Below are 12,923 nucleotides of genomic sequence, written 5' to 3'. Positions count from 1 at the left end.
CACTATCACTTCTTAGATTTAATGCAGTTTCCAATGTGGCCTTTTAATATTGTAAATGATTAACATTTCTCTTAAAATGCAACTTTGGATGTATGATGCTGGAAATGATTGCAGATTTGAAGTTTACAAGGAAAATTACCATGAACTTCAAAATTATTACCCAGTATATACTTTTGTTTCATCTCATAAAGTCAAACTGTTTCATATTTATTCCTAGGTTATGTATCACACTTATGCATTCATAGTTTCTCTGACATCTGCTCCCTTATCCGTGCCACACACATATCTAGAGACCATTTTGAAGAGGTAGTTATGTTTATATTCTTCATCCTAATATATTGATTTTAGCATACAAGTTCCCAAACTGTGGAAATAGTAAAAATACTGTTCTTAAAGTGGCATATCATTTCATTTCTAATTAATCTCTTCTTGTGTAAAGGTCTATGGTGAATAACTACTTAGAAGCCCTTCCCAAGCAGATGTGTGCCCAAATGCCTCAACTCAACTGGATGTGAGTATGCACTTAGCAGCTAATTTGTTATTCACCCAGATTCAGGAAACTAGCCCTGAAGTTAATTCACAATTATACAAAGAGCTCATCTCTGCTTTTCTTTCTAAAACCAAAATCTGATCATGTCACTTCCTGGTTGAAACATCTTTGGGGAATCCCCACAGGTGTGAGGGTAAAGTTCAAGCCTCCCACTGTAGCACCAGAGACCGTTGTCCTCTATCCCTTACTCCACCTGGTCTCTTTGCCAGCCCCTTCTCCTCTTGTGCCTTCCTTTCAGATACACCAAACTACTGCTCCTTCAGTTAGTTCCCTGAACACATGTTGTTCCTTCAACTTGAAAGGTCTTGCTTCTTTATTCTCTGACATTTCTTTCAAAAATCAATTCAAGCGTCACCTTCAGGAAGCCGTCTCTGACACACCCACCAGTTCAGTGGCTGCCTCTGTGCCCCGATTAACAGGAGAGCCTCCACCACGCCTCCCCTCCTCCCACTGCACCGCTGCCTCAGGGCACTGTCATCACAGAATCATCTGTTTACCTGTTTATCCCCTACCATTCAGTAAATTCTGTGATTTTATACCCAGCACAAGGATCAGCACATAATAGTGCTCAAAAAAAACTCTGTAAATGAACGTGCTAAACCATTTCCACTCCTTGGTAGCTTTCGACCAATACACATTTAAACCATTCATTTGGTTTCACCACCACTACCTGCCATTCCACCATGTTCATATTCACGGTCTCCTGAGACAGGCAGGATTGGCACAGGAGCGACTTCCTGTCCTGGGAAAATGCCAGTTGTACTGTCCCCCCAGAGCTCTCCCCATTGTCGAATCAGGGGACTCAATACCCATAATATGATAAAATTTTTAGTACTTCAGCTTTGGATCCTCTCTGAACTAGCCTCGCTTGTTACAACACTATCAGATGACCTTGTATTTTTTTACTGACTTAAAAAATTATTTACATACCTGTTATCAAAAGGCTTTTATTTTAAGGCAATGGGGGTCTCATGTAAGTGTGCTAAATGTTAAAAATTGGAACGATGGGACTTCCCTGGCAGTCCAGTGATTTAGACTCCATGCTCCCAATGCAGGGGGCACAGGTTTGATCCCTGGTCAGGGAACTAAGATCCCACATGCCGTGCAGAGCTGCCTTAAAAAAAACAAAGGTGGGGGGGAATTGATGATCTGAAAAACATGAGAATAAAACTCATTAAGAATAGGTGGGGGCTTCCCTGGTGGCGCAGTGGTTGAGAGTCCGCCTGCCGATGCAGGGGACACGGGTTCGTGCCCCGGTCTGGGAAGATCCCACATGCCGCAGAGCGGCTAGGCCCGTGAGCCATGGCCGCTGAGCCTGCGCGTCCGGAGCCTGTGCTCTGCAAGGGGAGAGGCCACAACAGTGAGAGGCCCGCCTACCACAAAAAAAAAAAAAAAAAAAAAAAAAAGAATAGGTGGAAAATACTTAGAAACTAAGCAGGTACATCCACACAATGGGAAAGCAACAGGAAGGAGTAAAGTTAACAGAAAAATATCAGGCCTCCAGCCTGTACCCATCCCGTCCCCAAAATGGGCATCAGCAACAAGGAGGAGACCAGGAAGCAACATCCAAGCCCTGGGTTCTGGGGACACTCATTTTCACTCTAGGCTCCCACAGACACGAGGGAAAAAGTAGACACTCAGTGAAAAGATGTCGTTAGCAAGATTGGCTGATCACAAATGAGAGCTGAGAGGTCAACCCCAAATCGCCCCAGTTCAAAGGCAGAAAAAACCCCGCCTTGGCCCTGCTTCTCCTCCCTCACTTGCTACCAGCTAGGACTGTTGCTCACAACTGCAAAGTGTTCTGAGATGTAAAAACATTTTCCCTATTCTACTGAACCATATTTGGACTTTCAAGGGACTACACTGTTTATTATTTGTAATTGCTGTATTTTAAGAGTGAAAAAAAAAGTTGAGTTCCTGCAAGACCTCCAAGATGGCTTTAAAACAGGATTTTAAAGGCAATGACAAAGGAACTGGTGATATTAACGTGAATGTGAGAAAGGTTCAGAGGCAGCAAAACAGCTATTGTCGTGTGCGGGAAGCCTGTAGGAAGCCAGCGGTAAACGGAATGAACAGAGTTGGCAGAAGAGCCATTCCTCTCTGTCCTTGGTGCTGCTGGAAGCGGCCATGTCAGAGTGTTCCTGAGGTTGTTCCCTGACGATGTGGGTGCTGCTCTCATAAGGTTCACCTTGGCAGAACGTAAGCTCTCCACCAGTGCTTCTCCAACGTCAGCGTACAGCGCAAGCAACGCAAAGACTTAGGACAGACTGCTGGACCTCAGTCCTAGGGTTTCTGATTCAGTGGGTCTGGGGTGGAGCCTGGAAATCTGCATTTTGACAAGTTCCCAGATGATGCTGGGACCCGGGACCCTCGGAGCAGCACTGCACTCAGCATCAGCATCGTGGAGGGAGGTAGAAAGAGCAGGCACTTTCCTTCACACAGCTTGGGACTCACCATCCTGACTCTGGCATCCAGTATTTGGTAGATAGTTTGGCCTGAGTTTCTCCTGCAGCAAAATAGAGACACAAATATCCACCTGACCCTGGGGGAGGGGAGGGGAGAATATAGCGATCTAGGATGCCATGACTTAAGTGTCTAGGCATTAGATTCAGACGGATGTGAGTTAGAAGGTCAGTTCTATCCCTCAATAGCTGTGTGACCAGAAGAAAAGTAAATTTCCAAGATCCTCGGATTCCTCATATGTTAAATGGGAGGTAATAATGCCAACTTTGTGGGAGTGTGTATTATGCACTCAGAACAGTACCTGACCCTATAAAAGCCCAATATATGGGAGTTACTATTAACTATAGTACAAATTTTATGCTAATTAATAGCATGGTATCTGGCACAGAGACACATTCACTAAATGGCGGACTGCCCTTTTGCTCAATTTTATTAAGTTCTAACACTAATTAGAAGGGGAAAAAATGCAGAATATTAATTATGCTGACCCTGCAATAAGTAGGAGGAAAGCCTAAAAATTGGAATGAAGTAAAAATAAAGTTCAGAACTGTTATATCACCAAAAACTTCCTTTAGACATATGATTTGTGCAAAAACATTAAAAATATTTTTCCTCCCTGCCTTTTAGGGATTTGGAAGGCAATGGAATAAAATACCTTACGAATTCCACCTTTCTGTCGTGCGATTCACTCACAGTGCTGTAAGTATACAATGTAATTCAGTAAATGAGGGGAAACCCAGTAGCTTTGGAAATCGAAAGAAAATATTGGCAAGGAATTTTAAAGTATGTTTTGTTTACAGCCTTGGTCTGAAACTGCAGTACTAGAAAATGTACACATGGATCTATTGACTTGGATGCTAGGGCCAAGCCTTATGTTTAGCTGCCAACCATTTAAGCCTCCTCCTTTCTGAGGGCAATCATCATTTCTGTGCACTCTCTCTGCTGAACTCGTACCTAACCCCATGGTCAACAAGGAAATGAGATAATGTATGTGAAAGTGGTTACTGCTAATGACACTTATCACTTGATGTCTCTCTCTTTAAAGAAAACAAAATTTTATTCTAAAGAGAAGAACCTCTAATGTATTCTGATTGGCCAAAGATTCTGACTGGTGATTCTGATTGCTGCCTGTGTTTTTTATGGGGGCAGGAAGGCAGATGGATCGGTTAATTGGCACATTTGCACTGGTAAGCTTAAAAACACAAGAATGTGCTTTTGTTTTAATCATAGTTCTCCATATATAGTAAGTACTTAGTAATGTTTGTTGCTTGGATGGGTGGTTGGAAAAGAAAATTCAGAGCATATGCATTTGTAGTAATCTAACCACTTTTCTCCAACAGACTAAGAGCTAAGGCTGTTGCCAGGTTGCAGATTTATCAATCAGATTGAAGATTAGCATATTTAGTAAGAAAAGAGACTATCCCACATAGGAGATGCAAAGAGTTTATTCTTTGTCTCATGGATAATGAGAGAGAACACTGGAAGATAAACAAATACCATCCACGCCTCCTATTTTATAACACCATGTAGCTTTTGAGTCACCTTCATACTCATTATCTCATTTGTTTACACCCCTGTAAGGTAGTTAGCTGACGACCCCCTCTTTTTTGCCATTTGTCCTGGAGGATTCCATTTCTAGACACAGGAAATGTAAAATCACTGTTCCCCCACCAATTTTAAAATTTGTTTGTGGGGCTTCCCTGGTGACACAGTGGTTGAGAGTCCGCCTGCCGATGCAGGGGACACGGGTTCGTGCCCTGGTCCGGGAAAATCCCACATGCTGCGGAGCGGCTGGGCCCGTGAGCCATGGCCGCTGAGCCTGTGCATCCGGAACCTGTGCTCTGCAACGGGAGAGGCCACAACAGTGAGAGGCCCGCGTACCGCAAAAAAAAAAAAAAAAATTTGTTTGTGGCCCAAATGGGGTTGGTTCAAGCTTTGCTCTTTTTCTGGACTTCTTCTTATAAGGAATGTGCCTTACCCAGAGATCCTCTCAAAGCCTTCACGGAATTATTAACAGGGTCCAAATTTGACATTGCATGTGTGTATGTTGGGAAAGAAACACTTTCTAAAGTAATCAGAATCCAAATGAAGTGCAGCTCCGTAAACCACACTCAGCACCTCAAGTTCCTTACGGGAGCATGTCCTGGAGAGAGCATATGGATACATTCTCTGTAAGAAACTCCTGCCTGTGTTCCACACCAGAACATGCCTTGCTTTGAGACTTTAAAGGAGGCTTATTAGGGCTTCCCTGGTGGTGCAGTGGTTGAGAGTCCGCCTGCTGATGCAGGAGACACGGGTTCATGCCCCGGTCCGGGAAGATCCCACGTGCCGCGGAGCGGCTGGGCCCGTGAGCCATGGCCGCTGAGCCTGCGCGTCCGGAGCCTGTGCTCTGCAACAGGAGAGGCCACAACTGTGAGAGGCCCGCGTACCGCAAAAAAAAAAAAAAAAAAAAAAAGGAGGCTTATTAAATTACACCCGGATCAATGGCATCTCCCAATGAGAACTGATTACTACAGCAGACACAAATCAACAATGCTGACTCTTACCATGTCTTACAGGTTTCTGCCTAGAAATCAAATTGATTTTGTTCCAGAGAAGACATTTTCTTCATTAAAACATTTAGGAGAACTGTAAGTAGCATTGTCTACTGGGAAAATATGATTGCTTCTTCAGGATTACAAATCTAAATGACTAGTGAGACTGCTTTTCATTAGTAGCAATCAAAATCCTGTAGACTACTGGATATTCAAAATCAATTAAGAAAACCAACATTATCCTAAAAGCAAATTAAAAATCAGACAGTGGGCTTAATATGGATTTAGCCTACTCTAATTTCTCTGCCTATTTTCTTTGACTGATTTCATACATATGTGTGTTTGGGAGTAAATGAGTTTTCCATGGCTCCTTAAACTCTGGGATTCTCCTCTCTAATGTCTGGAGTACAATTAATTCTCAGTACATGCTTGCTGAATGAATAAATGACTGAAATAATATTAATCAATTATAACTAAACAAAAGAATGAACATGCTTATTATCCCTTAAGATATTATAACATCCAGAGCAGATGACGCAAATAGAAATGTCTAGAAAGAGGCTCATTGCAAAATATTCAGAGAGCTCACGTACATTTTTCTGTTCAAATATATGTTGTGTAGATCTAAACCTTTTGAAAATCATCTGTCTTGCTGTTAATTCATCGCTGCCCGCAAAATGGTGTATCATTGGCATTTAAAATTGTCTGTTACATTACAAATAGTGGTGATTAGGGTAGAGATCTCCTCCTGATCTGAAGTCTAAAAAATGAAAATTAGTTTCTTAATCACCTTCTCCCCCATTCTTTATACCTTGCTTTGAAATCCAGAAAGGACTGTGAAAAGTAGTTCAATAAGAGTAATTTGAAAAACAATTCACAAATAATTAAGATAATTTAATCTAATGAATGAGTATCATAAACCAAATCCACAAATATTTAAGTGACTGTAATGTGCAAAGCACCGCATTAGAACTAAAATATTATCATTCTATGGCAAAAAATTAAAGACAGCTCACTCAGGGGCATTCCTGATCAGACCTTGGAGGATGGATACAGATTTGGGTTACGGGGGTGGAATGGAGGAGTAGCCCAGGACAAACAGGAGTGTGTTTTTATACAAACTAAAGGAGACAGTGGTGTGGAGTCCACATTCTGAACATTTTCCTAATCCTCCTCTTATACTACACTTAGGCAAAGCCAACCCCTTGCCCCCACCAAAAAAAAAAAGAGCCTAAATAAGAGACGCTAGCTTTCTTCTTTTAGGACCACCAATAATTCATTCCAATCCAGATGGCACCAGTATGATAGAAGAAATTCAGAACTCAGTAGAATTAACTTGAACAAGGCATTTACGTTTCTTAAGTTTACAAAAATGTTAGATAATTTTACTGTGCCTTCTTGACCACAAACCCCTTCCGGAGAGGAATAAGCACTTAGATGAGGCCACTCAGGTCCTTTCCGCACAGAAGACTGTACTTTCTTTTTCAAGGTAACACTTTGCAGGACGTTCTCCAGGTGTACGAGATCATCGTCATCTTGTTTTGTTGTCACTCTCCCTCTGATCTGTGCACACCTGTGGCTTTCTTCTGTGCCATGACCCACTCGTGCTCCTTGCATCTGGAGCACCAGATCAGAACACCAGCTGGCAGGCTGTCTACACTTGGATGTCATGACATCCCTCAAAATCTATTTCTTTAAGTTAATTTACAGATGACCCTTACCCCACAGCCAGCTTCTTCCCCTAGGCTTGCCTATCTTAGTGGAATCTGCATTCTTTCTGGCAGCCTGGCTAGAAGACTGTTCCCTTTCCTTCTAACTCTACACTTGATGTCCTATCAGACCGTAAACCCTGCCAGTGCCTCCTTCAACCCGTATCAGCTCTCACCCGGTCCAGGGTCACAGCCTCCTGCCAGGTCTCCCTCCTCTGAATCTCTGGCATTTCATCCTATCTTTCATTCTTCTAACAGAATTATCATCCCATAACCCAGAGCATATTTTCCCACTGTCCTGTTTAACATTCTCCTTCCTTGTTGCCTGCCATAAAGCACAGTCCTTGACATAGTTCTCAAATGTTAACGTTCAGAAGAATCACAAGGAATGCTGGCTTTAAATGCATGTTACCAGCCTCCCTTCCAGAGATTCGAGTATGATACTTCTGGAATGGCACCAGGAAAGTGCTCTTATTATAAGCATCTTCCTTGATTCTGATGCCTGAAGTGTACTCTGGGAAATACTGCCTCGGAATGCATTCATGGCCTTCCCATTTTGTCTCCAGGCTCTTTTCCAGGCTCACCTCCTCTGCATCTCCCCATCCTTTCTATCCTCCACCCACGTTGGACGACTTGCTGACTCCTGGAGATGTCACTGACTTCCCAGCATCTGTTTCTCTGGTCCTGCTTAATCCTCACTTGAAAATCTGCTCTTCTTTGACTCCACCTATAAAAATCATCAAACTTTGCTCAAACGCTTCCTAATTTCCCAGGCCAAGTTTGATGATTCCTTCCTCTGTTTTTCATCTGTACTTGTGTAATAACACTTGTTTCATTCTTTTGTTTCACAATCTAGTTGTTTACTCTAACTGTAAGCTTTTTTAGAGAAAGAACTAAGTCCTAGTTATTTGTCACTCCCATATATCCATCAGGAGCACCACAAAATCAAAAATAGAAAAGATCTTTTGTTTGACTCCTAGGCGATTTCACATCTGTTTCACTTTTAACATCTTCTCTGGCTCAGAGGATATTTTGGACCCTTCAAGATTCCTGATTCCTTCTTATCCTGACAAATCTCTTTTTCACATTCTGTAGGGACACTGCCCTGCAATTCTTTCTGGATCGGACAGCCCTATTATATTTAGATCTAGATTCTCAATTTCTTCTAAAAAAAAAAGTACCATATAAAAGTAGACTAAAAATATGTGAACTTATCCATTCAAGATCATCTGGGCAGATATTATGTGGTCAAAACTCTCTTAGTTGGAATGCAAAATAAGTAGAGACATAGGTCTTGATCTCAGAAAGCTTCTAATGTAGTTGGATACACAAGATATCACATACATGAACCGAATAGGAATCACAGAAACAATGAATGGTTGAAGGTACAAAGAGTACCTAAAACAGAGGGAATTAATCAAAGTAGACATTGAAGCCATGTTGGGAGTGTGTTGGAGAGGGGCTGAGAGGAAATTCCAGATGGGAACTGGATGAGCAAAATGTCACCTGTCTGAAAGTGATGGAACACATATCCATTTGGCTGCCTCACGTGACTTTGTTGGGTAACAAGCTATCAGGCTGGTTAAATTGGATTGTATTTTCTGTTACATCAAATGGGATGATGACGGTTGTGAGGAGTAAGAACTATGTCATTTATTTCCAATGTAATTGCTTTCGGTTTTCACTGTCACCAACAGGGACCTGTCGAGCAATATGATAATGGAGCTACCACCCCACATCTTCAAAGACCTGAAGCTTCTTCAAAAACTGTAAGTCCTTCTTCCCACAGTCATCAGATTTAAATGGCAACATCTTGAGTTTCCAAAATAATAATATCCTCCTGCTTCTTTCCTCCTCCCTTCTAATGGCACAAAAGGAATCTGTCGTCCAATCCTCTTTTGTATCTCCACAAGAACCAGTTTGAAAGTCTTAAACAACTTCAGTCTCTGTAAGTCAAATGTAACCATATGTTGATTATAAGTTTAGTGTGTGTGCTTTACCTAGGACCACATTTATTTTTAAACAGGTATTTGACACACAGGAGGGCTTTTCATTTGAGCATGCATCCTCAGACAGTTGTTAATATCATGATTACCATCAAGTATGTACTGAATGACAACAAAATCTCATTTTTTACCATTCAGTGTGTGTAAAGACCATTTCTGTGTTTGAAGCTACATATAGCTCCTTCCTGAAAACAGGATTCACATGGAAAAATCTCTTACAGTTTTCACAAAGAATTAAATTTGCAATAGTTTTGTTACTAAGCAGTCGGTAAAAAAAAAATAACAGATTATATAAGACTTCTCTACTTTTTCCCTTTTTCCCTTTCTTCTTTCCTACAATAGTCTACTTGATATCAGTCCTCAGAGCATGCTTTTTACTTTTCAATCAGCAAAGAAAAAATTATCCCATAAATATGAACATTCAGACAATTAATATTGTTTAGTATTTTAAAATTTCAAACATACTAGATTTTAAATGGTGCCAAGAACTCTGCCAGTTGTTCTTTGAACCTCATCAATTCCTCTCCCATGAATAGCCATTGTTGGTTAAAGTTTGGGTTTTTTTTCCCCACAGAGTACATATTACTTTACCTCCTCCCAGCCCAAAGCCTTTCTTCATTTAATTCCAAAGACCAATCCTTAATATCACTTTTTATTCTTGCTAAATAGTTTTCTGTTGGAAATTAATACAAGATTTAGATTCTCCATAGATATTAGTGAACATCCAGTGATGAAAAAGACTTGGTTCCTGCTCTCAAGAAGCCAGAAGATGTGGACAAAATGATCTTCCCTTCACTCACTACGTACTGAATTCCGAAAGGCAAAGTATCAAGTTACACATCACGCCTTTCTGAAAAGTCAAAGTAGTAACTATTTACCCCATACTTCCCTTTCTTCATTTCTTTTCTTTCTTTATTGTCTCATTTTCTTTTCTCTAAAGATTCATTTACACATTTATTTTACAAGCATTTATGAGCCACCAACTTAATCATAGCACTGTCTTGGGCACTCAGTATATAGTAAGTAGCCTCTGCTCTTTTGAAAACCACAGGCTATTCATCAAATAATCACATAATCCATGTAATGGTAAAATTGTGATAAGTTCAGGAGAAGCTAGAGAGCAAAAGAAAGAAGTGGGGGGGCGGAATCCTTTAAAAAGGACTCCAGAGTTTCCTGCAGGAGGGGCCCTGTGATGATTCAGTGGTAGAATTGTTCCCTAAGTCTCATTTCTGACCACCAAGGTCCTCTGTAAAGGACTCAATATGCAAAGGAAAACTCAGAACCTTGTCCAGAAATCCTTATTCAGATTTGCCCAAAAGAAGCTGAGTGAGAATCAAACATCTTTCAAAATAAGCGTTTAAAAAGCAAAAGGTTTCTATCTTTTTAGATTATCCTCTTTCCGTCTGTGTTTCCTGAGAACATGGCAGACTCCCTTAATTCATGCCATCCTAAAGTGTCTTCTAAGAAGCCATATTTGAAGAAGCTTCTGGATAAATGAGGAGTGTTAGGGGTTATCCTTGGAGCCCTGTGTGGACATTTTATGGGGTTGGAGGAATTACAGGAATTATGCTTCCCACTGTTGTCTTAGAAAATGATTGTCCTGAATCGGAGCTCCTTTTATTATTGCTTCCATGGTTTTCTACCTTAAAGATACATAGGCCAGGAAGAAATTACTGTATTTAAATCCAGATTCTGACAAAACTCAGGTTGAAAATATCAAGTCCTGTCTGAAACCCTCTAACTCATATTTTGTGGTTTATAAAATCAAACTACAGAGCCAGTTAGTTTCACAATCATACAAATCACAACTGTCATTTTTAAATCAAAGAAATGAATGAACGTGTTTTATTAGAAGGTTGTTCTGCATATGAAAGTGATAAATCAGCTCCAGGTTACAGGAGGCATAAATAGAAATGGCAGTTTTCTAAGACAGTTTATTGTAAAATTTTCATCCTAATTTGAATTTATAACAAGATTTTGAAGCATGGTTTTTAAGATTGACAAAGAGTACAATGATTTAAAAGTTAAATCCTAAAAACATGAAACCTATTGTGCATATTTTCCAGAGACCTGGAAAGGATAGAGATTCCAAGTATAAACACACAAATGTTTCAGCCCATGAAGAATCTTTCTCACATGTATGTATGTATGAAAGAATGGGGAAAAAAGTATGGTGAACTGTTGCCGATGGGGAAGAAAGCATGGTGAAATGTTGCTGATGTTCTCTTTTAAACTGTCTGATGTATCACTGCAATGTGGGTTTTTTTAGTTAATTAATTAATTAATTAATTTTTGGCTGCGTTGGGTCTTCATCGCTGCGCATGGGCTTTCTTTATTTGTGGCGAGTGGGGGCTACTCATTGTTGCGGTGGCTTCTCTTGTTGAGGAACATGGGCTCTAGGCGTGCAGGCTTCAGTAGTTATAGCACGCAGGCTCAGTAGTTGTGGTGCACGGGCTTAGTTGCTCTGCGGCATGTGGGATCTTCCCGGACCAGGGCTCGAACCTGTGTCCCCTGCCTTGGCAGGTGGATTCTTAACCACTGCGCCACCAGGGAAGCCCCTGCAATGTGTTTTTATGCAAGAAAAGTCTTTTTATTGAGAACTTTTAAATTTTGTCACCTTTGGTCCCTGTTCAAATAGAGCTCAATATTATGATGTGCTGACATGAATGACACTTCTCTCTGGAAACATGCTTTTTATCCAGTTGAGGCCCAATAAGAGATTAGGGTACCAGAATGCCACATATGACACAAGATGAAGTCACTGGCTAATGGTACTCAGGAGACCTGGAAACATTAATTCACCTCACATGAGTGAGCAGTCAGCTACTCTAAGATTTGAGCCCTTAAGAGGAAAGTTGCTATATAAATTCCAGGTGTTGTTTCTGTTACTGAGTGCACTGCAAAACGGAGGTAATTAATCTTTATAGTAGTTCTGATAAGTCACATTAATATATTTGGCTAAAGTGCACTGTGTAAGTTGTCTTAATATAGGAGTTTATGACATGATCATTTCTTTATCAACTGTGATCTAATGTGTTCATGACCTCAAAAATCAACCATTATTATCCACAAAAATAGGGAGGATTCGATGTAAGATATGAAGTTGGGATCAGCAAGGGGCTGAAATGGTTGGTGTGAAGGTGACCTTTTGGGAGAATATTTTGTTTATGTCTATGCAGTAGGTGTGATTACCCAAAGACAAGTATTTGATGTATATCCACATGGTTTTCATAAATGCTCTTTCTGTGGCTCTAGTAGATAAATGTTTCATGAGGCTATAATTTCCTTGCTGCAGGCAGAATGTGAAGTCTCCTTAGAATGGAGAAATTCAACCTTTGTAGAGCTTGATAGAGAAGCTGCTGCTTTAAATATGAACCGCAGGTTGAGGTCAAGAAGGAGCCAACAATTAACAGAAAATGTGTGGACTTAGTTACTTCCCTACTAAGTGACCTAGTGATTCTTCTTCCATCTTCCTTGCCCATCGTTTATTGAAACACGTCCACCTGCCAACCAGTGCCCTGGTCCCAGTGGGAGGAGAGGTTGGACCACCGTAAGCTACTTGAGGGCAGGGATAGCCTTCAGTATCTCTGTGTGACATATACCCAGCACTAAACCGTGCATCATTCATTTGCCATCTAACAAGTATCTGTTGAGTACTTCC

General features: G+C 40.9%; 1 protein-coding gene across 1 annotated transcript in view; it reads left to right on the top strand.

The window, feature by feature from the left end:
• Positions 1-12,923, top strand: part of RXFP2 (relaxin family peptide receptor 2) — a gene marked incomplete at both ends in the record, with an annotated part of 60,688 nt that overhangs the window by 34,698 nt on the left and 13,067 nt on the right. Inside the window, 6 exons of the mRNA XM_079721713.1 lie at positions 440-511; positions 3,641-3,712; positions 5,572-5,643; positions 8,954-9,025; positions 9,133-9,204; positions 11,329-11,400. Coding sequence (XP_079577839.1) covers positions 440-511; positions 3,641-3,712; positions 5,572-5,643; positions 8,954-9,025; positions 9,133-9,204; positions 11,329-11,400 — 432 coding nt within the window. The remainder of the gene's footprint in view (positions 1-439; positions 512-3,640; positions 3,713-5,571; positions 5,644-8,953; positions 9,026-9,132; positions 9,205-11,328; positions 11,401-12,923) is intronic.

This window comes from Hyperoodon ampullatus (assembly GCF_949752795.1).
Source record: "Hyperoodon ampullatus genome assembly, chromosome: 16".
Lineage (NCBI taxonomy): Eukaryota > Metazoa > Chordata > Mammalia > Artiodactyla > Ziphiidae > Hyperoodon > Hyperoodon ampullatus.
This window is presented reverse-complemented; position numbering and strand designations above follow the sequence as displayed.